The sequence below is a fragment of the Condylura cristata genome, unplaced genomic scaffold (assembly GCF_000260355.1).
Source record: "Condylura cristata isolate star-nosed mole 26May11 unplaced genomic scaffold, ConCri1.0 scaffold00004, whole genome shotgun sequence".
In the NCBI taxonomy this organism is placed as follows: Eukaryota; Metazoa; Chordata; class Mammalia; order Eulipotyphla; family Talpidae; genus Condylura; species Condylura cristata.
The window spans coordinates 28,069,488-28,096,770 of NW_004567105.1; the positions used below are offsets into that span (position 1 = coordinate 28,069,488).

At 36.9% G+C, this 27,283-nt stretch overlaps 1 protein-coding gene across 1 annotated transcript; it reads right to left on the reverse strand.

Moving 5' to 3' along the window:
• Positions 1-7,643: 7,643 nt before the first annotated feature.
• Positions 7,644-26,271, reverse strand: GLIPR1L2 (GLI pathogenesis-related 1 like 2). Its single transcript, XM_004676507.1, has 6 exons — positions 26,038-26,271; positions 19,069-19,314; positions 16,906-17,009; positions 12,605-12,690; positions 8,298-8,324; positions 7,644-7,930 (listed from the first exon to the last, which is right to left on the reverse strand). The coding sequence occupies exons 1-6, from the start codon at positions 26,269-26,271 to the stop codon at positions 7,644-7,646; spliced, it is 984 nt and encodes a 327-aa protein (XP_004676564.1).
• Between the last annotated feature and the right edge of the window lie 1,012 nt (positions 26,272-27,283).

Consider the following 27,283-nt stretch of genomic DNA (forward strand, 5'->3'; position numbering starts at 1 on the left):
TCAGTATCCTGTAATAATAGAAGCTACAATAAAATTAGTCAATTACAAAGTGAAATTGCAAGTTTTGTCAAAGTCAGAATTTTAGATATTTATTTAAAAAATGATGACAAGTGAAATGCTGTCCGAAATTAAATCAGTGAACTTTTGAAGGAGAATAAACAAAATAGGTACTCCAATCATCCTTAAAAAGTGAAAGATTTAAATGTATTTATTTATGCATACAAGAACTGCGGGTGTACGCCAAAGGTGCTGTGGGGAGGGGTGAGAGGATTCACCAGAGAGAGCGCAGGGAACGGAACAGGTGGGGTGACTGAAATACACTGCTGAGGGGAGCAGCGGGTAGGTCAGGTGAATTCTGCTGTGCCATGTGGGCCACCTTCCTGGCTGAGGATGGAACTCATGCTGCAGTGGCTGTGGATAGCTTCATAGCGCTGCGCTGTAAATCATTGCATCACCAGTGAAGGCCCAAATATTTAAAAGACTGTAAAAATTCTTGGGAAGGCCCTCCCTGGTGGCGCAGCGGGTTAAAGCACAACATTGAGAAGCTGAAGCCACTTCTGCATGAGTTCGATTCCCGCCTGCTGCCTGCCCCGGAGGTGACCACATGGTGCGGCAGACCTCTCCTGGCCCGCCCGCTGCTCCCCTCAGCAGTGTACTTCCTCGATCTGCCTGTTCTGCTCCCCACTATGTCTCTAGTGAAGCCTCTCGTCGCCTCTGAGCCTCTGGACTGTACCCCAGTTCTGAATGCACAAATAAATAAATCTTAAAAAAAAAAATTCTTGGGAAAATTGATACCTTGTGTGTGTGTGGTACAAATGTACATGTGCACATAATGATTTTCTTTATTGAGTGTAATGATAGTTAGGTATTAACATAACTTTACTAAAAAATTATTCTGGTTCCCTCAGTCAACTATCATTCTATTCTTTATTGTTTCTCAGGTTAGTCCACACTTACAAATCTCTATTAAACATTTGACAAACGTGACAGAAAAAAAAAACCCAATTTTCAGATCTATTTTTCAAAGGAAAACCCATTAAAATCGTCTTATCCACATTTCATTTTGAATTTTTGGTGCCTACTAGCAGTATATTTGCTTAAAATAGTCATTTTTCTGGCCCTCCCTGGTGGTGCAGTGGGTAAAGCACAGCACTAAGAAGCTAAAGCCACTTCAGTAAGAGTATGATCCCCTGCCCCACCCCAAAGTGAGCCATAGGGCATGGCAGACCTCTCCTGACCCACCCTCTGCTCCCCTCAGCAGTGTGCTTTATCTGCTTGTCCTGCTCCCTCCACTTTGTCTCTGGTGATGAAGCCTCTCACCACCCCTGCACCTGACTGTACCCCAGTTCTGTATGCATAAATAAATAAATATTTTTAATAGTCATTTTCTAATACCAATTATCCTAAATTAGTGGTGATAGCTAAGTTTAAAAAATCACCATAAATTCAAACAGAATAAGCATTGTCGGAGACTCTGTCCCCTATCACGGATTATTGGGGGGAGAATAGGCGGGGTCTCAAGGTGGGAACGGCGTCGGTGAGGGGAGATTCCTAGAATAAGGGGAAAAAACGGGGAGCGGGTGCGAGGAAGACACGGGAATGGGAGTTGGGTGCAAGTCTTCCTGCTCTGCCTTCAGCAGAGGTTTATTTTATACATTTCAAGCAGGCAGAGGGATGACATTAGCATAGGACAGGGGCTGAGATCACAATCACCTTTTTTCTAAGAATAGTCTGGGGTCGTTTTGACCTTTACTTGAGATTATAACATTTTTAAAATTAATCTATTAAGGTTAAAACAGGTACATAGATTTACAAAGTTTAAGACTAATTTACTATCTTTACCACAGTGAAGATTAACCAAAATAAGTTCCCTTAAACATTATCTATTACTTAAGGGCTTTCGAATGAAAAGGGTAAAGTGAGGTCAGGAAGAGGAAATTTTTTGTAAATCAAATTAAAGTAAAATTTTTTGAAAAACTTGTTACAAAGTTTTAGTGAGTTTCCTTGAAGTCTAGATGGTAAAAAACCTGATTAGCTCTGAAAAGGTGACTTGGGTGAATTTCCATATCTAAAGCTTGAGTGGTTATTTAGAAACTGAATAATAGAAGGCTGTGTGAGATAGAGTGATAAGATTTGGGTTTTCCTCTGTCTGGCAGTGAGAGAGACTTTGCAGTAACAGCCACTTGTTGTTATTAATCAGCCAGTTGTTAAATGACTTTTGACTTCAAGAGGAATTTCTCACCCTGGTGCAGTGCTTGTTTGTCAGGGCCAGGTAGCTCCTTTTAAGGTTGAAGCAATCCAGTTGTAAACTGAAGGTTGCTCAGAGTATTTTGATATTATGATTATACAAAAAGAAAAAATAAAAAGGAGGTCATAACATAAATTAGCATGGAAAGTCTGATTTTTCAGAGCATTTCCCCTCCATCTGTATCTTGTCTACCGACAGAGTTTGCATAGCTTGTGTCAAAGCATTATTTTCTAAATTAGTAAGCATGCAGAAATAAAGACATCTAAATAGATTAACACCTGCCTTTCTGAAGTGTTTATATCATCTCACTAACACTAGTAGGCTTAGTTTATTCAAGTTAATTTACTAAGCATCTGAACATAACCTGACTGAAAATTAATATGCATTTTGAAAATCTGACATGCAGAAAACCTCTTTAAATGATCTTTAAATGATGTCAGGAAGCCAAAAAAGAATTCCTACCCATGCACAATTAACAAACTACAGCAGGCGGTATTCCAGGCATCCCCATGAGGAAGCACTGCTACTTCGCTAGCCCAGCAGAAAGATGTCTGAGGTGCCATTGGCACAGTCATCTACAGAGGCTGTAGGAGGGTGTGTTGGCTTCTCAGTGGGGGCAGGGGTGCACATGTGGCTTCCTATACTTTCTGAGACAGTTCTTTCTGAATAACACCACTTTCTGTTGGTGGTATTGTTATAGGGCACCCCAAATCTGTAAGAGGACAGAATCTGTTATAGGGCTCCCCAAATCTGTTCCAGGACAGGGGGAGAGGTGCACTCCTGGAGCCCCCAAAACCTGCCTGCTCTACGTGGGTTCTGCCATCTGCCGCAACAAGACAAAACATATAAAACTTTAATGAAAAGGGACTTTAATACAGTGAATATACAATACGGAGCACAAAGAATGTAACTTCTAAATCAAACACCTGAAGCTACCCATCCCCTCGTGGACAAAAGTCAACCCAAAAGGGATTGGCCTAAAGCAAGGACTGAAAGCTGCCACAAGACTAAAGCACCTTCTGGCCGGGACCCATGGAAAAGGGTCAGAAATGGCCAGACAAGTCTGGGAGGAAAAGAGCAAAATCAAAATCAATACAAACACTGCCATAGTCACCTCCCTACAGGTATCTCACCCACATCTGCCTTCACCAGTCCAGGGTCAGGAAACAAGCCCGGTTTCTTCATCACATGCTTGTGGCTCCATGTGGCTTCCTCAGGTCTCCTTCTTCTCTCCTTTTTTATCTGCTCAGCTCCACCCTCCTTCTGGGTGGGGCAATGAACCTGGAAATTCCCCTTTTCCTAGGGACCACCCTGTTACAGTATTATGGATTGCTTTGTTTAGAGGTCAGTAATGGTAGGAATATAAAATATAAAGAGTAGATAATGTAATCTGACAGAAATGAGTTCTTCATCAAATATTCAATGTTTACACTGTTCAAGTACCTACTACACATTTTAGTGCCATTTCTCATTTCTGAGAAGAAAATGAGCATACTTCCTCAAATCAAAGGAAATGGTACTTTAAGCAGTAATTCTGCTTATTCCTCTGAACATTTTAGTTCATTTGTTCTTAATTTAATTCTTTTTCAAATTATATTTATTGCAGTCAAGTGTTTTGCACAGTTGTATCTGCTTTGGGGGCTATAGGTCTACATTGCCATACCTTGTACCAATAATCCTTCACTATGTTTGGTTGGGTTTTTTCTTCCCCTACTCCCAACCCCCCTTCCCCTTTTGGTTTGTCAGGTTCTTTTTTTTGTTTCTGTTCTTTTCTTTTTTTTTCTTTTAACGGAAGCATCTTTAAAAATATGTTCTTTTAGGTGCAGTTCTAGAAACAACTTTATTTCTATTTCATGCTTTTAAGATTGATTTCTTAAGTGATGCATTTATATATCTCTAATAAGAAAAGCATGTTTTTAAAATCTTCAATACTTTCCTTTGTCCCTGCCCCAGGAATTCTGTATTTTCTGTTAGTAATCTTGAAACTGTGGTTACTAGCTTGTTAGCTTGCAAAAAGGTGATACTTCCTAAGGTGACACTATTTGGGCCTCTTTATTCTGATGCTTATTTTGGAATTGAACTCATTAAAAAGTTTGCTCCTTTCATTGAAATATTTCCTCTGTTGACAATTTTATTCATTATTTTTATTTGTTATTCTTTTACTTTCTTTTGAACTTTAGTAGTGACTCTCATTTTGTTCTTGACCTTGGCAATTTTTGTTCTGACTACAGGTCTTAGTTAGGAAATACAAGTTTGCAGTCTAGCAATGTGATTTCAGTGTTTCCAGTTCTTCCTATTTTCCTGCTTCATAATTTTTAAAAAAGATTTATTTATTTATTCATTCATACAGAATTGGGGTGCCAACTAGGGGTGCAGAGGCGGTGAGAGACTTTGCCAGAGATGGAGTGGGGAGCAGAATAGGCAGATCCTGCAAGTACACTGCTGAGGGGAGCAGTGGGCAGGTCAGGAGAGGTCTGCTGTGCTTTGTGAATCATCTTTGAGGCCCGGGATGGAACTCACACTGAGATGGCTGTGGCCAGCTTGCAATGCTGCATCCTAACCCATTGCGACACCAGGGTGGACCCACTTCATAATTCTTTTTTAAAATAATATAATAGTCTATTTTTACATCATTTTGTGCTTTTCTCCACTTCAGTTGTAATCCCCATGGGCTTTCCATCACCAAATCATCCCTGTGCCATCACCACAGTCCAGTGCCTTTCCCTCCCCCCACTGTTCTTTGATTCCATTCCCCACTCCACCTCATAAAATGTCTCTGCTAGATCTGCTTCATAATTCTTTTTTTTTTTTTAAGATTTATTTATTTGTACATACAGAACTGGGGTACAGGCCAGAGGTGCGGAGGGTGAGAGGATTCACCAGAGACAGAGTGGGGAGCAGAACAATGAAGTACACTGCTGAGGGGAGCAGCGGGCGGGTCAGGAGAGGTCTGCCACAATTGTGGTCAACTCCAGGGCAAGCGGGAATCCAACTCATGCGGAAGTGGCTTTAGCTTCTCAGTGCAGTACTTTAACCCGCTGCGCCACCAGGAGGGCCTTCATAATTCTTAACATGTGACTTTTCAATTCCGGCTTCTAATCTCATGCTCACAAGACAACTGCTCCATCAAAGATCTCATGCCTCTACCCAAGGATGAAGAAGGAAGGGATTGCATTTTTACATCCGACTGGGAAGACAACGGAAATAACTGATTTCTATTTTGTGTAGGAGGCAGAAAAATAAAAGTCACCTCCAGATCTGTCATTTGGAGAGACATCAGCATGTTGATTAAAACATCTATTTGGAAAAAAAAAAAAAAAGACCTCTATTGTGGGTTAGGCTGTGTCCATGCAAAAGACATGTTGAATTCCTGACCCCTTGTACCTCAGAATGATCTTTGGAAACGGGGTTCTTGCAGATGGAATCAAGTTCAGATGAGGTTGACTAGTGCCCTTATAAGAAAAGAAGCAAATGCAGAGACACACAGAGAGAAAGAGCCCATGTGAACAAAGAGGTGGCGCTTGGAACCGAGGAATCTTCCCCAAGCTATGGAACGCCTGAGGCTACTAGAAGTTGAGAGAGACAAGAAAACATGCCCCCCATGTTCAGTAGGAACAGTGGCAACCTGCACCTTGATTTTGAACTATTAGTTTCCAGAACTCTCAGAGAATAATTTTTTTCTTGTTTTAAGTCACCCAGTTTGCAGCACTTTTTTTTTTTTTTTAACATTAGTCCTGAGTAGTAATATAGCACATAACCTAGACTCGCTGGGGATATCAATTTCGGAGTTGCAGAATTTAAGAGGACAATGAATAACTCTCTGTTCAGAGGGGTCTTTTAGCTGTTATCCTGGGAGAGTAACAATTCGTCTCCTTGAAACCTTTAAGCTGTAAGACAGGCTACTGATATACTTTGATCTATGTAAAATGTCAGGCACTGTAGATGAACCCTTTCTTACCCACTGTGACAACCTAGAAGTTGTCACATGTAAGTAAGTACCTAGGGTTTCCTTTTCAGATGGAATCTGCCATTAGGAATGCAGTTCACTGATTGCTTCCAGCTGAAGCACCTTTGGGATCTGCTACAACATTTCTGCCAAGGCTGGGCTTTTCCAGGGCAACCCCAGTCAATGACTAGACATGGCAGCCTTACCAAGTAATTTCTGTCCAACATGTACATCTTACAGTACAAAAGAGCTCCATGGGGCTTTTTATAAGTACAAGCTGAAGCTACCTAGAGGGTATGTATGATAACAATAAAAAATAAAATCACTGTACACATTAGGCCTATTCTCAATCCTGAGGCTTTTTCTCAGGAAACTGGGTAGAAAGGAGACTGACTTCATAATATATATATATATATAAAACACATATAACATATATATTTAAGCACATTGCATATATCAAAATATTTAAAGCAAAGCTCTTAGGAAAAAAACATAAAAGAAAATGAAAACAAATAAGTAAAAAACTCAGAAACTACCAAGTGCAAGAGGAGTGTTCAGGACTTTTCTGTACAAGTTTATCTTGTCTCATTTATGAAGAGACTTTTAACGTAACCGATTTACAAAACATGAAGTTTCTACCATTGATATATTTTGTTATGTTAGCTATTTTTATTCAGTTCATTTATTAGTATTAGAAGTGCAAGGTAGTTAATTTATGAGCTTTTACTCTACTTACTGAATAACTATATATAAATTACTATTTTAAATGTGCATTTTATTTTTCACATAAATGATAGCCAGATTGTTCAATCACAACTAATTAATTTTTGACATTTATTAGTTTTTGACAGGAACAAATTATATAGTCTAGAAAAATTACAGAAAGGCTTTCATGACATATTGAACTGAAGTAGACATAATATATCTGTCTTCTAACAGCATGCACTGGTACACTCAAACTATTCCAAACACAAATACTACAAAGATAAATAATGAGATTAGATGCCTTGATAGCACATGGAAAACACCACCATCACCAATACCAAGAACAACCATGATAACAATGATTAAAAATAACATATCCAAAACTTATTAAATGGTTGTTCTGAAACTGGAATAGTATTAAGCATCTTATATGAACTTATTTAATGTTTGAGGAGCTCATTTAAAAACAATTAGAATATACATATAGAAATATACAGAGATAGATACATAAAAAAATCTTTTTAGAATTTTTATCATCACATTTTTATCTGTTCTTAGGGTCCAAGAGCTTGCCTTACAACATATGCAATAAAATACTTTTTTTTTTTTTGTTTCTCTGTTTTCATTTAAATTTGCTGGATAAGTATGGGAAAGAGAGAGGAATAAAAGGTATTGCAAGAGTGGTTCTCTTTTGCTAAAATTTAGTTTTTGTGTTTTCTGTTTTTTACAAATCTTTCACTTTGCTTATTGATCAGTTGTAATCTTCTGAGTATTTTCCTCCTCCTCCTCCTCCTCCTCCTCCTCCTCCTTCTCTTCATTCACCTCTGCCACTTCTGGCTTTACTTCAGTTTCCTCAAGTTTATTTAATATTTCTTCTTCTAGCAATACATTTGGAAAATGAACCTGTACTACCAAAACAGCTGTAGTGCAGAGTGAAAGGCATATCAACCTAAGTAATAGAGTAAGTATGCATAGTGGATCACACACAAGTGGCCGGGGTATTTCCCACTTGGGATACCAAAATCTGTAATCTGGAAATAAAGAAGCAACTGAAAGTGAGTTCATATCAACTAGTAAAGATCATTTAAGAAATAAAGGCTAGGGCCCTCCCTGGTGGCGCAGCGGGTTAAAGCACAGCACTAAGAGCTAAAGCCACTTCTGCATGAGTTCCATCCCCGCCTGCCCCAGAGGTGACCACATGATGGGCAGACCTCTCCTGACCCGCCCGCTGCTCCCCTGAGCGGTGTACTTCACCTATCTGCATGTTCTACTCCCTGCTGTGTGTGTGGAGAACCCTCTCACCCCCTGCATCTCTGGCCTGTACCCCATTTCTGTATGCATAAATAAATAAAATCTTTTTAAAAAAAGTAAAAAGAAATAAAGGACAATAATACATACATGTGGCTTGGTCACGCTCTGCACTACCTAGAGAGAAATAGAAAGAACATAAAGAAATTTTGTAATTTCTTCTTTTTTCTAGGATATAAGATAATTTGCTCAACAATAATGATATCCTTCTACTTCTTAAACAACATGACAGCATCATTGCTGCTCCTCAAACTAGTAGCTTGAATTAAAGTATAGCATGCTTATTTTTACTATAAGTCAGCTTGCTCTGCTAGAGAAAACATGGATGTGTAAGAGAAATTGTGGACTCTGGTATTAATTCTTTCTCTAAATGCTTTTTTACCTTATTTAATTCATTTAACTGAAGCTCTCAAAAGACTATTGCAGCTCCAACATTTTAGGATTTTATAATATCTTATTTTCATCTCCTTTCCCCACCTTTCCACCCACAGTAATTCCAGTCAATCTTCTGAATCTACTCACTGTCTTCAAGTAAATCTTATTTTCAGAAGCTGTCAGTTGTTCTTTCTTTCCTAGATGGCAAAGTTACTTCTGTAGCTGTCATTCATTCACTGTGCTATGCAGCCTCATAATGCCACAATACCTTACCGGATATAAATTTCTTTTCATCTGCTCACCTGCGCAACTATTCCTAGATTCCACTAGGAAGGAGAGTGGAAGGGCAAAAGAGTTCTCACATAGACAGCCCAGTGGAAACTAGGGGCTTTCTCTTGGGATGATACTAACCTTAGAGGAAAACTGAGAAATTGCTATTCAGGTATCTTGAAGAGTTAGTGACCTTCTGTTGGATAACTGAGGTCATTTTAGCCTTTTATACTTGGTCTCAGTTATTGTTTTTGTGCTTGTTTTTACTTATTGTTTCATATTGTATATAATGATTTCTATTTTCCATTCCTTTTAAAGATGTCTTTTATGACAGTCTATAATTTTTCTACTTTATTCTGTGATTGTGTAACTATTGATAGCTTGGTAGAGCCATGATATAATTAGTACATTTAATCTTCATTTTTTTCATCACTAATTTTCACTGATTACATTCTTTTTTTACTTTTGGTTTTGACTTAATATTAAAATACATTTATATTTACTTAAATCTCTATTGTTTGATTTCTCAACTTTAAATGATATCGTTAGGACCCTGACTATAAGAGATGAGAAAATTGAGCACATTTTTCTTTCTTCCCCCCCATTTCATTAATTATATCATGTGTACATATACTAGCAAATTTTGTTATGTTTACATTTTGTTTTTGTAACCATAATCTTTAGATTTTAATCTTATTAATTAAGAATCAATGCATAGAGAGATGGTGGACATTACAGAAGAAAAGTTTTCTGCTTTGCTGCTAGAAGAATAATCTGAAAGTAGTTCAGAGGGCCACTGGGTTCAGCGAGTCCAGTGACCTGGGGCAAAGTGAGAGTACCTGTTGGACAACAGAGGCAAGCACTGGTCACACAAGAAGGAATACTGAGGAAATTCAAGTCCCTAAAATAAAAAGTGGGCAGAGAGAGTTGCCTTGAGTCTATGGCCCGGGTGTTTTGCCATGCAAAACTCAGAATTGTGCTCTTAGGTGTGGGTGACAGTTGAGTGATAGTGAGGTACACCCTCAACGGAAATGAGATTTGTGTGGAGGAAACGGGGGCGTGCCAGCCTTGCCAGGTTCCCAGTGAATTGCATAGAGAAGTGGATGGTACTTCACTTAGGAAAGCTGGCAGGATATCAGTCCTGTGAGGCTCTCTGGTAACAGATGCAGGCACACAGGTCCAGAAGCCCAGAGAGCAGTGTCTCTAAAGGTACCACATATAAAAGCCCACTGTGGTACAACTTTTACCAGCCACTGAGCCCCTTCAGGATCCTTACACACTCCCGAATTAGCAGCTATTGTTCTTCCCTCCCCAAAATACAAGATACTGAAATGCCAAGCCAAGAAAGTAAAAGAAAATTCACAGTGCCATCTGCTGGAAAAGTAGAAATTTAATGTTCACAGGACATTTTAATAAAGAGCTGGGAAGTTGCACAATGGGCAGGCAGAAAAATAGAACACATAGCATCTGTGTCCTTAAAGAAATATGTCACCAAAGAGAGAACAAATCTCCATAATCTAACCACAAAGTCATTAGAGCTCTTTTCTTCCTATCAGATATACAGAGTTCAAAGTTGCTGTGTTAAAGAAATTCAAAGAAAACACAGAAAATATGATCAAAGATATACAATACAGAAAACAAATGGATGTTCTGAGAAAATTAATGAACAAGAGAGAGTAACTGAAACTAAATAAGAAAGTAAGAGATGCAGGGTGTTAAAAGATCATTAGAAAAGATACAAAATATTATTCAGAAAGCTATACAAACTGAATAGACTGAATGGGAAGCTGAATCATTGATCTCAAAGATGGTAACGCACAAATAATCTAGGTGGAAGAAGAAAAAAATATAGATGGAAAACTGAAGAAACACTATGAGACTTATATGACGTCATTCAAAAATGCAAGTATAAGAATAATTGGTATCCAAGAAGAGGAAGAGAGACAAAGAAACAGAAACATATAAAAATTAATATAGGAAACTACCCAAACCTAGGAAAGTACCTTTATATATGAGTGCATGATGTTAAAAGAACACCAGATAATCTCATCTCTCTTAGCCCTCACAGAATTGAAGATTTAGGGCACTGGTCTGGTTTAGTCCTTGGCTAAAGTGTTATAGCTCGTTTGATCTTCTATCCATACCATTCAACTTCTACTTATCTGCAATAAGATTGTTTTGCTATTTTTTTTTCACTCATATGTTCACTGAAGTAGCACTTTTAATTTCTTTTAAGAACTTTTGCTTTGTAAGCACAACTTGGCTAATTAGCCTCTAGTTTTCAAATTATCTTAGCTTTGGGCATTTTATTCTCAGTAAATTTAATCATTTCTAGTTTTAGAACCATGCTGAGAGGTGTGCAATCTTCCGTTCACTTGAACATTTAGAAGCCATTGCAATAAATGAGATATGCCTATACTGTTATCATTATCTCAAATTTCCTCACGTTTGTCCAGTTGGAGCCCTTTAAGGTTGTCTTTGGTGTAATGTGGTGTACACTGGGGATACTACACACTAACTAAAAAAAAAAAATCCTGCCCTTTGTGACAACTGGAGGGAGCTATATTAAGTGCAATATACTAAGTGCAATATAGTGGAACTATATTACGTTAAAAGGAGAAAGACGAATATTGGATAATTTGACTCATATGTGGAATGTGGAAGAGCAAAACAGAAGAATAGAAAAATTTAGCAACAACAAAATCCTCTTGAAATCTGAATAATTGAGACTACCAGAATGGGAGGGAAGTAAAGGGGTGAAGGGGCCCCTTGGTTAATGGCAAAGGACTATGGGAACTTGGTGGTGGGCGTTGTATATCTCCAGAGGTGAGACTTTATACCCCAATTTATATATAGTATTGAAAATCATTGTTACCTCTATAAAAATAATACAGGGGGAAAAAAGAGGCTATATGCTGTGGTCACATGTCTCTGTATGCTTTGAGCTCTTCTTTGCTTTCAGATATAAAAAGAAGTTCTGGATTTGTCTTATATTTTCCCTGCCTCTGTCCTAGATACTGTCTTTCTCCAATGAGAAATACTGAAATTTCGCTTTTAGTATAGACTGAAATTTAGAATTCAAGGTCTGGGTGTTAATTGTATTCATTTTTTTGGAGGAACTGGTGGAATGAGGGTGGAGGGTGATTCTTACTCCAAATTCATTTCAGAGCTTAGGGAATATATGTGTATAGATATATCATATACAAATATTTCAGTGCTTAGGGAATATATATATATATATAGATAGATAGATAGATAGATCATATACAAATATTTCCATCTATGTCTATTTATATTTTTTGAAATCCTTAAATACTAATACCTTCCACTTCATAACCACAAGATCCATGCTTATTTTCTTCCTTTATGTATTTGTATTCCATCTCTGACAGTGAGAGATCTGATGCCTATAATTCTCCCTCTCCACTGTGTCTTCTATTATTCTTAATCTATTTGCTTGTTTGATCAACCCCTCAGTGTGCTTCCCACCACCTATCATTGCCTCTACTTCATCCCTTAAGTGGGGCCCTCCACATCCTTCACAGGCTGTCACAGCCCACACCAGGTTGGTAGAGGGGTCAGGTTTAAGAAATAAAAATATAGGCTATCAAGTTAAGTTTTAGAATATAAGAAATAATCTTTTAGCATAAGTATATCCCATTCAATATTAACATGATAATGTACAGTTCATTTTTCTTATTGTAAAATACATTATGCTTATTTTCATGTTTAAGTTATTTTCTTTATCTTACTGCATAGAAAATCTGTGCATCTGTCATATCTGTTACATCTAGAACAATACTGTCCTGGTATGTAAGGCTTTCTTTTCTGAGTTCCTCTAAAAAAAAAAAAAAAAGAAAACATTTAGTAAGAAAATGTCTCAAATTCTGTTACTTAAATATACTGTCATCAATTTTTAGTTTGTAAAGGGAACTAAATTAAGAAAATGGGCTTATGAAAGTCTTAAGGAGGAGACACATTATTCCCCTTCTCACCCCTCCTTGAAAACAATGTCTTCTGAAATTATTTCCAGGTCTTTGAAAACATTATTATTTAAACATGAGTTTTAAAGCACTTTTATTTCACGTATTTTGCAGTGGAATTTTTCCTTAAAAAGAATTCTATAGACTGCTTTATAATTACTTGCTCTCTAGTTGACATAGATGTATTAAAAGTACTATAGAAATGATATATTTATTTTCTGAGGAATTCACAAATCCTGAAATGCCTATTATCTCAAAGACTGAACTATATGGATTACTTTGTGACCCACTCAGAAAATACATAAATATGTCAACAAATGAAAAAAATATAAGTGGAATTTTTACAGAGTTGATTTAATTCACTGCATATATCACAGGGGAAAACTGAGAAATTATTACATCAATTGTGCAGTGTTAAGTAAGGAAATAGGCCATAAATTAGATATGAAATGCTTATTTAAAAGATCTATGCTAAGAAAGATATGGAAAAAAGATAGGGAAAAGTTTTTGAGTGAGGGCAGCGTCATTAATACTTATCATTTCAACAGAATTGCTTATTAATTGTCAGCACACTGTTGTACATTCTATAAACAAACAATAGGCATATACGTCCCAGTTAGGTCATTCTGGGTCATGCAAAAGAGTGGCCAGAACAGAAGAAATACATATTCAAAATTGTGAATATTAAATTTCTGGGTCATGTCTTTTTTGTTGATACCCAATTAGATATCTGATACCCTTGGAAAGCAAGTTTTTCCAGTCTACCAAGAACACACAGAAGTTTGGGGTTATTTGTAGATTGCACAACACTTCTCTAATTTCACTTTTCATTATCAAACACATATTTAAAAAAATTTTTAAAAAACACATTTTTAAAAAAACACATTTTTATATTTTTAGATCTCAGCTAGAACACTAGCCTTCCAGAAATTAAGAATTGATCTGGTCATATTTACCTGTGTCCTCGTATACTTATCTAAAATCTTGATTTCTAAAATGCATCCAACACAAAAACAGAGCTTATCCTACCTATCTTTAGACCCAAGGGATAGAGGCCTCCTGCCCCTAAACCTACGCAAAAAACTACTCATTATAAACACTGTCTTTAAAACAGGTAGCACAGGCCATTCATCCTGTGATTATAATGTCTGATAACTCTATCCTGGAATAACTCTGAAAAGGCAAATAAATATATAAGTATTAGTCAACTAATCAATTCATTCCTCACCAATCTAGAATATAGTGGAACCTCCTTCTCAAAGATTTAAAGCTCCTGTTACCATATATATATTGGATAGCCAGAAATGCCAGCCTAACCAGTGTCTGAACAAAGGGCCAATCCCTTAAGAAGCTGTAACAATCATTAATATTTATGCATCCAACACAGGAATACCTACATATTGACCATACAATGTTTATAGGCCTTGAGTAATTCCAGATCAGTAGCTATGATGGGATTTACGTCCATGTTTAAGTTATGCTATATAGCGTAGTTGACCTTAAATTATGAAAATTAACCAGGTGGGCCTGACCCAGTCAATTGGGTACCTCAAAAATAGAGAGTCACAGATGATAAATCTGGCTGGTCACAGATGATAAATTAGGATTTGAAACATCAGAAGGATCTGATGTGTCCTTAGTGACTTGAAAATGGTTAAATCCGTGCATCAAGGAATGTGGACAGGCTCTAGAAGTTGAGAGCAATTCTTGGCTGAGAAAAGAAATGGAGACCTGAATCCTATAATCACATGAAACTGAACTCTGCTAATAACCTAAATGAGTATAGAACTAGATTCCAGTTAACAATTCGGTCAACACTTTGATTCTGGCTTTGAGACTCTAAGCAGAGAATCAAAGGATTGGCCCTTTGTTCAGACACTGGATAGGCTGGCATTTCTGGCTATCCAATATATATATGGTAACAGGAGCTTTAAATCTTTGAGAAGGAGGAATGAATTGATTAGTTGACTAATACTTATATATTTATTTGTCTTTTTAGAGTCTTATAACCTACAGGACTATTTGATAGTAAATGGGCTATATTTTAAGACACTAAGTTCGTGATAATTTATAAACAATAATAGAAAACCAATCTACATGCTAACAACTTGATCCAAGACACTACAGTCTGTGGGTCTCCCTGGTGGCGCAAGGGTTTAAGTATCAGCCCTATTAAGCTATCTGCAGCACAAGTTTGATCCTTGACCAGGGAACTAACTCACATGGTGAAGCAGACCTCTCCTGTCTCCTCCACTGCTCCCCTCAGCAGTGTATTTCAGTCGATTTGCCAGTTCTGCTCCTCATTCTGTCTCTGGTGAATCTTCTCACCACCCCTGCAACTCTGGCTTATACCCCAGCTCTCATATTCATAAATAAATAAATCTTAAATAAATTGATACCACAGTCTGTAATATAGAGACAACTACTACAGAAGCAAGCTGCTACTTTCACTTTTTACCCTTATTTCCCTATAGTCTATTCACAACACAATAGATTAGTATTCTTGTGTCTGTCTGTTCTTTTCCAAACAAAGATTTTCCAATGGTTTTGCCATCACTTAGAATAAATTCCTAAATCCTGATATTTCCTATGATAATCTATTTGGTTAAGCTGTCACTTAACTTACCTCATCTAATAGTTCTAACCACAATTAATTATTTCTCAGGCATGTTAAACTCAGTCAAAGTTCAGAGATTTCATACATGTTGTTATTTCAATTTGAAATATTCTTTAGCGACTATTACCTGACTTTCAGCTCAAACACCGCCTCTTTTTTATGTATATTTAATGTTAGCTATCACTTATTTATTTGTATATTTTATGGCATATTTTATAACCTAAGTAAATAGTATTTACTTATTTGTTCACTTATTTATCATCTCCCTCTAAAACAATTCTTATGGTCAGCAATTTTTTTGGTCTTATTAGGAAATAGAACAGGAGACTGATTGTCCATAGATGATGAGTACATGAATGAATAATGGTGCCTTAGAGGGATGAATTTCTTCTCTTCCTCTCCCACCAGCACTTGGTTCACTATCTAAATTTTCAATAGTAAATGGTAGTAAATTTTCCTATTTCTTCACACACTAGATATCACCACAATGCTTCTAGTCTGTAAGAATAAAAGGAAGCTTAAATTTTTTTGCAATGACTCTATACCCCAAACTTGTTATGAGGTGTCTTTGTTCAAAGTCTGCAGTATTGACATCAAGAAGGATCTTTCTGAGTCTAGTTCCATTTTATCATGGTTAGTTTTCTTTCCCTGTCTAGGGACACACAGTAATCAATTTTCTTTTTCTTTTTGGTTTAGTCTTAAAACATTTTATCAGGCAGAAATGTTTTTTTAATTTTTACTGTTTACCTGATATACTGATTATGCTTTTCCCTCAATAGTTGAACATTTTCCTGTTACTTATGGTATCACAGTGACCAAAAATAGCTTAAGATTTGCTAACAGGTCACTCCAGAAATGGAAGACTGCTTTAGAAGGTAGTTATTTATCACCAAAGAAATGTATTCAAATAGAGAGTATTCACATGTAAGCAAAATGGAAATAATGTCATCTTATATGGAAAACTTGACAAGAAGACTTTTGAAGTACTCCAATTTTGAGATATTATGATGGCTCACATGTATGAAACTAGTCCCAGTTATTAATGTAACTTCTAAAGGATAGTCAACTAATAGTAGCTTTAAAGTTATAAGACTTATGTACTCTGAAAATGTTATTACAACACAGCTAACCTTATTTTCTTTTGGCTTTTTTTATAGGGAAATAACCTATTTTGGAAAGTAATTTAAAAATAAGTAAAATAATTAACCAAACTATGCTAGGCTAGATCATGAAGTAATACTAAAGTTAAAATCTTTTAGAAAGTAATTGACTTGTCTATATACAAATTATGACTCATTGCAAGACAAAACTGAAAATAACTCAATATCCAATCTTTGCTATCTTATAGTTAACTTATAGTTCACAGATACAGCTAAAAGAATATACTGAAACTTAGAAAAATTTAATAATGAAAAATACCTAGTTTTTATAATATATTTTTTAAGTTGCTTACCCTGGTGCATAGTTACATATGAAAAGTGCTGCATCTTGAATACGTCCTATTCTTGGACATGCAGTAACAGCACAACCAACTTTGTAAGTGAGGTCCCAAACAACCTAAAATAAAAATTTCAGAGGACACATAAAATGTAATTTACTTCACATGCTATAAACAAGAGTATATTCAATCCACACAGAAACTTTAACCAAGCAGCTCAAGGAATATGAATTACTCTGCAGTTGGATGCAAGGAGAAAATTATCATGAGTTTAGGGAAGAAGTTTTTTTTTTTCTTTTAAAGATTTATCTATGCATACAGAACTGGGGTACAGGCCTGAGGTACAGGGGCAGTGAGAAGATTCACCAGAGACAGAGTGGGGAGCAGAACAGTTAGATCCAAGAGGTACACTGCTGAGGAGAGCAGCAGCAGGAAGGTCAGGAGAGGTCTGCCATGCCATGTGGGTCCCTTCCTGGTGGGATGGAATTCATGACGTGGCTTTGGCTAGCTTCGTAGTGCTGTGCTTTAACCTGTTGTGCCATTAGGGAGGACCCAGAAGAAGTTTTAAAACTTTAGAGAACTGTTTTAATAGGTTTTGGCAATTCTGTATTTGTAGGAGAAAGAAACTGAGAAACACTAACCAAGAATGATGTTTTAGAGATAAAGGAAGGCATCCCTGCTGAATAAATTTTCAACTCTTGGTTGAACTTGGAAGTTCTATGTTATTGGCAGAAAGGAAAAGGAAGAAGAGAGGAGAAAAGTTTTGGAAGAAATAAAGCTGTGAATAGAAGGGAAAATAAAGGCAGCAAGATTACAGAAGAAAGGGAAAAGAAATATATGATAGACAAAAAGTGGAGGGAAGTACATGCCCTGTGGTGATGGCACACGGGTGGATTGGTGGTGGGAAGCCCACGGGAGTTACAACCGAGATGGGAAAAGGCAAAAAATGTAAAAATAAACTAATTTTAAAAAGAAAAGAAATATACAATAGAAAGTAATGGAATGTTATTAACATTTCTCTTCTTTCTTATTGAAGATTTCATTATAAGACAAAAGAGCTGTTTTGTTGTTGTTTTTTCTTTTTCTTTTTCCCTTAAGAAGAAAAAGAAGACCAGGTTTCTTTCAAAGGAAAAGCAAGTCTTGAAATGGAGTAAAAATATGAGAATAACTGAAGGTATTCCAGAAATTCTCTGTATGGCTATTTCCACTAATTTCAAGGGGAAGAAAGGAGGGGACTTGTTTGTTAAGCTCTGTGGAAGAGGAGACATTTCTGTTTACCTTTTCCTTTACCTCAACTTTAGTTAGTGATTAATAGAATGTCTTCAGCAGTTAATGTGGAGTTAAGTCAGATGCAGTAAACAAGTGTCCAAGTGTCTAGAATTGAGGAGTAAACAATACAGAAGAGGGTGATATGTAAAATCATTAGTGTATATATAGAAAAGAAAAAGTGGTTCAATATTCTTAGATTTTAAAGTGATAGGGTAAATTGTTAGACTTGAGGCAGGGAAATAAAACAATTTAATTAAAATATTTTAATCAGTTGTTATTTAGTAGTATGTGTACTGAACAACAACAAAAATACCATCTTTTGTTTGTACTCATTGTCAATATTTAAAAAATAATTTTTCTGCTGGTTTCTTATTCCCTTTTCCAATGCACATTATTTTTGTTTTTTAAAGATTTATGTGTGTATGCAAATGAGAACTGGGGTACAGGCTAGAGGTAAGGTACAGAGGGTGAGAGGATTCACCAGAGACAGAGTGGGGAATAGAACAGGCAGAACGAATGAAATACACTGCTGAGGGGAGCAGCGGGTGAAACAGAGAGGCCTGCCATGCTATGTGGGACACCTCCCTGGCCAGGAATTGAACTCATGCTGCAGTGGCTATGGCTAGCTTCATAGTGCTGTGCTTTGATTCACTGTGCTACTAGGGAGGCCTTGCACATTATTGGATAGGGAAACACATTCACTAGATTTAAAGGAATGTTTTAATTTTATGGTTCTCATAACAAAAGTTATAGACATCATGAAAATTTAGGACTGATTAGAATTTTGATTCGATTAGAAGTAATAATTTTACCAGTTAAGTTTATTTATAAAATTGAAATATGATCAATAAACACTTGGCATAAAACAGTCAAGACATCTATTGAATTAATAATATAAAAATTACATACCTGCAAATAATTAGAACACTCTGTTTCACAAGTGTCATTTGAAAAGTCATAATTCTTTCTCTCTTCATACCAACTTTTGATAGCAATAGTTGCAGTAAATGCATTTTCAGGGCCAACCCAAAGATTTTCACCAACTCCACTAAATACAGGATGGACCATCTTCAGTTCTTCTAAGTGACTATTATGCTGAAACAAACATTTTCTCCCCCATGCTCTAGCAGTCCGTGACAAAGCTACATCCCAAGTCTGAAAGAAATGCAAAAGGCAAAGAAAAGAAAATAATTGAGTTTTTTTGTGTATACTCAATATTATTTCCCTTGAGTTTTCATAGTTAAATTCAAGGAAAACAAATTGAACTTTGTGCACATGGGTCTTATTTTTGGTATTTCCATGGAGGAAAAGGTTTTGAAGATAATCATAAATCAAACTAATATTTCTTGAGAGAAGGTCTATGCATATATTTATAAGTAAATCAGATTATTAGACGATGCAAATGATTATGTCTATTAGATAGTCTGTTCAGAACAGTATAGTCTTACATGTAATCTGTTCAGAATGTGTATTTTTAATCTCAAGCCTTTTTATATATAGTAATAACTTAAAATATTTATCTAAGAACTGTCTTTCGAACACTGACTATATGCAAGCTATTGTATTATGAAGAGTAAAATAAGAAGTAAAACCTGAATTTTGTCATCTGGTTGCTTTCTATTAGAGCTATCAGGGATATTATGTCCCCAGAAAAGTGCGCTTTTGTCATTATTTAGAGACTCCTTGAGTCCACTGTTTAATGACAAGAACAAGAACAAAATACATAGAAAAATCAATAAAATTAACAAATTAAGTTGTAAAACCAAAATACTGAGGTCATATGTTACAGTGTAGCTAAACAGTAGAAGCAACATGTTCCTCCTTTGCAGCAGAAAGACCTCCCCCCCTCCCCCCCCCAGGGACAAAGCAGGAGGGAGCAGGTGTGCAAGGCCAGACTCTGCTACTGGAGCAGAAGTTCTGTGCCATTGATCATACAGGCTGGTAAACGCTGATCATGAGACAGTGGTATCAGGAATAAAATCTGGAGGGTAGGGTTGGAATGAGGGACCAAGTTTTATGAAGGACAGGGAGAAGGACTTCTTGATCATACATCAAGAGACATTGCATCAGCAAAGTATGATGTTGTCACAGGCAGAGTTATCCTGAGGTTGTTATTGGAGACAGTAATCAGGTCAACAGCATCCTGGGCACCCCTGAGCCTGCCTCCTGACATGGGCCACACTCCATAGTTAAGGAAAGTTCTGCTGTGATTTGCAGATAGTGAGTAGGTCACAGTTGTCCAAGAGTGCTCAGCTCATAGGAACTCACACTACACTCAGATTATCTGGGTTTTTCCATAGATTATAAACACAAAATATAAAAGATATTATAAAAGACAAAATAAACCTTCAGAATATCATTGTTAAAACAATTGTTTATATATATACATTTTTGTACCTCTGTGTACGCACACACACTAAAACATCAAATATATTTAAAACGGGTACTTTATGATTTTTTTCCTTGCGCTATTATAATCATAACACACACAATAAAAGTGGCTTGTAATCTGTGGTTTTCACTTGGAGAGACTATTTCATATTAGCACGACTGGACCAATCTAACGTTTTACAAACTCTATGTGTTACTGAATAATATAGCTTGCATATAATGTTAGCACTCCACTATTAATAGACTATTAGACTTCATCTCATTTATAAATAATGCTCCATGGACAATCCTTCTATTGCCTTATTTTGCATATTATTTACACATCAGATGCTTACCTTCTACCTGTCTATTCTAAGTGTTTTGCGCATTACTTCACCTCATATTCACAATAACCTTATGCATTATTATTATTTTTTTGGTTTCACAAAGAAATTAACTAAGTTACAAGTAAGTTCAGTAACTTACTTCTAGTAACTACTTAATACCAGTATACTGTGGAGCCTCTATTTAAACCTGGAATCTAAATCTCATCTCCAAATTCCTAAGCATCTACCTCACTGTTTTCCATTATGGTGTACATGTAAGTTATGATAGTTCTAAACTCCTTTGTTCAACTTTAAATAAAATTACAGTTGGGAAAAAAAAGCTAATGCTTATTATTTTTTTTAAATTACATAACATGAACTATAGCCACCATGTTTTACACTAGAGCTTCACAACCTATTTTATAACTGAAAGCTTGTACCATTCACCTAACTACTTCCTATTTTCTTTCACTTTTCAGTTTCTAGCACCCACTTTTCGCTGTTTCTGAGTTTGATTTTTTTTAAAGACTTATTTACCTATGCATACAGAACTGGGGTACAGGCCAGAGGTGCAGGGGTGGTGAGAGGTTTCACCAGAGACAGAGTGGGGAGCAGAACAGGCAGATCGACGAAGTACACTGCTGAGCCGAGCAGCACATGGGTCAGGAGAAGTCTGCTGCGCCATGTGGGTCACCTCTGGGGTGGGGATCGAATTCATGCTGAAGTGGCTTTTACCTCTTAGTGCTGTGCTTTAACCCGCTGCGCCACCAGGGAGGGCCCTCCTGAATTTGATTTTTTTCTTTTACATTCCACATATGACAGCATATAGTACTTGTCTTTCTTTGACTTATTTCAGGTAGCTACAAATTATTACAAAGGGAGGATATCCTGTTTTTTTCATTTCTGAGTAACATCCCATTCCATATCTTCATCGTATTATTATTCATCTACCAATGGACAGTTTGCTTCCAAAAATGGATGTTGTGAATAACACTGGAATGAACATGGAAGTGTAGATATCCCTTTGTGACTCTGTTTTCATTTCTCTTGGATATGCCCAGCCATGGGGTTGCTAGATCACACAGTAGTTCTATTTTTCAGTTTTAGAGGAACTTCCATACTGTTTTCTTACATTCCAAACAACGGTGCACAGGTTTCTCTTTTCTCCACATTCTTACCAAAACTTGTCATCTCTTGGTTTCCAGAATACAGATTCTAATAGATTTGATGTCTCATTGTGGTTTTGATTAACATTTTCTTGATAATCAGTCATGTTGAGTATCTTTTCATTTACCTGTGAGCCATTTCTTTGAAAAAATGCCTATTATGTCCCTTTGTTCATTTTTTAATTGGGTTGTTTGGTTTTTGTTTTCTTTACAGAAGCCAAAATTTCAAGTGATAATAATATCCACAATGAGAAATTATAGGAAGATGTTGATTGATGGAATTTGAGAATGCAGAAAATTTTGTTGACCCTTGTTTAGATAGAAAATTTGGAATCTTACCTAATTCATGTTTTTGTGTAGGTAATATGGAGATTTTTAAGATTTCATTTTTCAGTTTCATTCATAAAATATGTTAGGGTAGGGACCTATTCTTAATTGATTCAGTACTTAGTAGTCTATTTTATTAGTTTATTAAAAAATAATTTTGAGGGTGGATAGAACTATAACACACATGTCAACAATTTTATTTAATTCAATTGTGAGGGAAAAACCAATAAGATGCTTTCATTGCTTCAAAGAAAGTTCAAAGAATTCCTAATTTCATATGTAGGGAAAGAATGCTGAAATAAATTTATGAATAAATGAAAAAACCTGGGTTCTATTCACAGAACAATGATGAATTTAATTTCCTAAGACACAACTAGATTTGCACTGAGATGGACAACATCAATTGACTACCATTAATTTTCTACAATTTAAGAAATTTTAAATAAATTAACTCAAAGACAATTAGGGAAAGGTTAACTATTATGGTTGAAATAAAATTCCCAAAATATAGTCTTCCTCAAATTTTCCCTGAGAGCTCTCATACTCTATAACTTCATGTCCTTCTTCAATTCTAGGAACATTCTATTATTTCACTATTTTCTCCCCTTTATTGAATATATTTGGAGATTTTGTGCTTTTCTAATTTTTCCATTTGTGCTTTTTACACATTCATCTATTTATTCATCCATTCAATGAATAAGTGAACTGAGAATAGGAGATCACAAATGAAGAATTTAACCGTTAAAGTAAAAGTTAATAATTCTATTTGTAAGAAAGATGATTCAGACTGTCATGATAGGTTTTGAGGACAATTGAAAATGGGGAGTGACTGGGCTCCAATTTGAACACAGAAAGGACAAAGGAAGATTTTATAGTCAATGATACAACTGAAGGGATCAGTGGATAGACCCTGATCTAAAGAAGACCCCAAAGGTAAGGTAGTTCTTGTTAAATTGATCTAATAGGAATCTTGATGAAAGCAGACCAGGATGATAGTCTATCAAAGGTACAGAATGAGATTTTTTTTTTCTTTTGGTGAGTTAGAAATGAAGTTTTATTGTAGGTGACTGTATAGAGTTAAGTGCTAGCAGACTCAGGAGAAATACATACGTAACATCCCTAAATTCTAAGATTAAGTTCAAAAGGTAAAAATTGACTTGGAAAAACTATCTTCAGCTAATATTGCTTATAAGAACATAAATAATAAGAAAAGGGAGCACTGACAATATAAGAGGTAAAAAATGAGCAAAAAATTATTAAATATGTTCAATAAAAATTATGTTCAAATAAATATGTTCATAGCATTTAAAAATGAACATTTGGCCCTCCCTGACTGTATAAGGGGTCAAAGCACAGCACTGTGAAGTTATCAGTAGCAACTATAGCAGGAGTTCCCACCCACTGCTCCCCTCAGCAGTGTATTTGAGTAGATATGCCTGTTCTGCTCCCACTCTGTCTCTGGTGAATCCTCTCATTCTGCACCTCTGGCCTGTACCCCAGTTCTTGTATGCATAAATAAATAAATCTTAAAAAAAATAAAGAACGTTAATGTGAATTGTTATTTAGTTAAGCAAGTGGTAAAAAAATGCCCAAGCCAAGGAGGATGTGATAAATATACTTAAACACTGCTAAAAGCTTTAGCACAGTATTTTAGAAAGCAATTGTTATGTATCATATAAATATCATCATATCCTTAATTTGCTTATCTCATTTCTGTTTTCTTTTTTTTTCTAAAGAATTAAACCAGCAGGAAGAAAACACACTGTCTAGGAAGAGAGTCCTTATAGTAATATGATTATAAGTGATGAGTGTAGTTATTTCCTCAATAAATTTTAGTCTTTTTTAAAGAGATTTTTAAAAATAAATTCTGTTATTTATTTTTGCATAGAAAAACTGGGATATAGGCTGGAAGTATGGGATGTGTGTGTAAGGAGGCGTGTGAAAGGGGAAATAGTACTCATTTGAGATAGAATGAGAAGCTGAGCAAGGGGATTTACTGAAATACACTGTTAAGGGGAGCAGCAGGGGAGACAGGAGAGGTCTGCTGAACCACATGTGGGTCACCTCCCTGGCTGGGGATGGAACTCTTGCCATTGTAGTGACAGCACTGAGACTTAACCCTTAGGCCACCAGGCCCTACAGTCATTTTAAAAAAGATAGTCACAAGGCTCTCTCTGGTGGCACAACAGGTTGGAGCGCTGTGCTGCTAAGCAAAGCCAAGCCATGCCGTGGCCACATCAACACAAGTTGGATCCTGGTCCTGAGGTGACCCACATGGCTCAGCAGGCCTCTCCTGTCTCACACACTGTTCCCCTCAGCAATGTACCTTGTAGATCTGCCTGTTCTGCTCCCTACTCTGTTTCTGGTGAATCCTCTTGCCACCCCTGCACCTCTGGCCTGTATCCCAGTGCTATATGCATAAATAAATAAAATCTTAAAAAAAATCTTTTAAAAAAAGATAATCACAAAGACTCTTTAGCAACAAGTGAACATTCAATAAGCTATTAAACAGAAACAGGGGAACATAGGAAAGAAGAAAGAACATTATGAGGATACGAAAAATAAAGCTGAGACATAGGTGAGGTGACTGAGACAGTCTCTAAAGAGCAAAATTTAGGGTGACTACCAAGAAACTCTGGAATCAAGGTAATATGGTTTAAAAAAAGCAAATTTAATGAATGTAAAAACATCCATGATGAAAAATTCAAGTTTCTTTTTTTTAAAGATTTATTTATTTATTCATACAGAACTGGGGTACGGACTGGAGATACGGAGGGTGAGAGGATTCACCAGAGACAGAGTGGGGAGCAGAACAGGCAGATCGACGAAGTACACTGCTGAGGGGAGCAGCGGGAGGGTCAGGAGAGGTCTGCTGCGCCATGTGGATCTCCTCGGGGCAGGCGGGGATCGAACTCATGCAGAAGTGGCTTAAGCTTCTTAGTGCTGCGCTTTAACCCGCTGCGCCACCAGAGCGGGCCCTAGTCTCTATAAAATTACTATCTGACCTTTCCTTGGAAAGCTCCTGACTTGTCGCTTCCTAATTCAAGCCCGAGGATTCAATTAGAAATTGTTAATTTCTTCATCAATTATAATTTTTGTATTGATTTTTTACATTTAAAAATATTACACTAAACTAGCATTTTCTCAAATAGATCCCCCTTAAATTTTGCACCTCAGATGAGCATCTTTACTGAGTCTCAGTCCTGCACAAAATCTTGATAACAACTAGGTGTTAGTAACAGTGGCTTCTATTTCCTGAGTGTATAAACTTCACGTGTATTTTTTTAAAGATTTATTTATCTATGCATACAGAACTGGGGTACAGGCCAGAGGTGCAGGGGGTGAGAGGATTCACTAGAGATAGAGTGGGGAGCAGAACAGGCAGATCGATAAAGTGCATTGCTGAGAGGGGCAGTGGGTGAGACAGGTCTGCGCCATGTGGCTCACCTCCTGGGCAGGGGCTCGAACTCGCACTGACATGGTTGTGGCCAGCTTGCAGTGCTGCCTCCTTACCCGTTGCGACAGCAGGAAGCGCCCTCTTCACGTGTATTTAAAACTCAAGCTAAAAGTGAGGTACTCCAAGGTCTCTGAGCCTAAACCGCAGAGGTCCAGACTTTCTGAGACCTAGAACTCCGGTTCACAGTGACAAGGGTTGTCAGAAATTTGGGCAGCCGCCCTTAGGGTCTCACCATAAAGCGCAGATTGGAAGGTCGGGGGTCGGCGTTGCTCCGGAGCTCATTGTGAACGTTCACATACTCATTGATAAAGTCCACGTCCTCTTCGTCTGGCAAGAACCCTTCGTTCAAACCTGAACCCAGGAGAAGTAGCCAGAGCTCAAAGAGCCAGAGCTTTAAAACGCCCCCTCGCGGCAGTAGGTGAGACTGGACGGCCCACTCCCTGGCCGACGACCTTAAGCCCGCCATGTTCAACCGGCCGCCGACAGGCCAGTGCGCACGCGCAGACCGGGTCGGCGCCCTGCCTACTCGCGCGTCGGTGCTGGCGGCTCTTTCCTGGAAGAAAGTGAAAAGTTTGAGCAGAAGCCAGAACTGCAGCCTGTTAAAGCTTGTTTAAACTGTCAGCCTAACCAAAGAGAGGCGTGTAGATTCAATGAGTGCAGGCTTTTCACTGAACTAATGTTGCTAAATGTTAACCAGAGTGGATTTCTGACATCAAATGCTGTGTCACCATTTATTAATGAGCCATTTTCAAATATCAATTGCTGAGTTATTAACATGTCTGAGGAACCTTCTAGCTCTGCAAGAGAAAATTGTCATTCTTCTCTGATGCTGTGAAAATTCCATTATTTTTTCTCCTCCTTACTTGTTAAGTTGGAAATTTGATGTAAGTCGTGTCCTTTGCTTTCCTTACAAACAACAAAAGTTTCTCTAAAGATGACTTCATTGAGGTTTTTTTTTTTTTTTTTTGCTTAGTTACTTATCGAACCCACAAAATAAATGGAAGAATAAAAAGCTCAGCAGTTCGGGGGTAGACTAGTGATCATCGATTCTCATAAGGTTAAAATATTTCCATTTCTTCTCTCATTAGTACTAGGGCATGAATATCAATAATCATTTTATCTGACAAATTGCCCTGTTCATAACAGGAGAGAATTATTTTTTGTGTGTTCATTTCTTTCTTTTAATGACAAACATGATTTTGACTTGGTGTTTTCACATTCTGCTCAAAAAAAGCTTGCTTTGAAGTATATAACGTTTAGGCATAAAATAAAAGCTCATATTTGCTTTTGGGATACATCTGCATTGTATTTATAACATTATATTTAATAGCACCAAGGAGAAACTCAAAGTCATGACTTTGGGGCAGAATTTTGCTACTAAGAAAGCAGCAATGCTTTTTGGTTGGCCAAATCTTAAAAGAAATGTGCTTTGAAACATGATATGGGACCTCCCTGGTGGCACAGGGGTTTAAAACTCC

Coding starts and splice junctions, on each gene's coding strand:
- GLIPR1L2 (XM_004676507.1), bottom strand. CDS start 26,271: ATGGCGGGCTTAAGGTCGTCGGCCAGGGAGTGGGCCGTCCAGTCTCAC. Junction 17,010..19,068: donor AGTGTTCTAATTATTTGCAG/GTATGTAATTTT, acceptor TTTTTATTTTAG/GTTGTTTGGGACCTCACTTA. Junction 8,325..12,604: donor ATGCACAGATTTTCTATGCA/GTAAGATAAAGA, acceptor ATTTCTCTCTAG/GTAGTGCAGAGCGTGACCAA.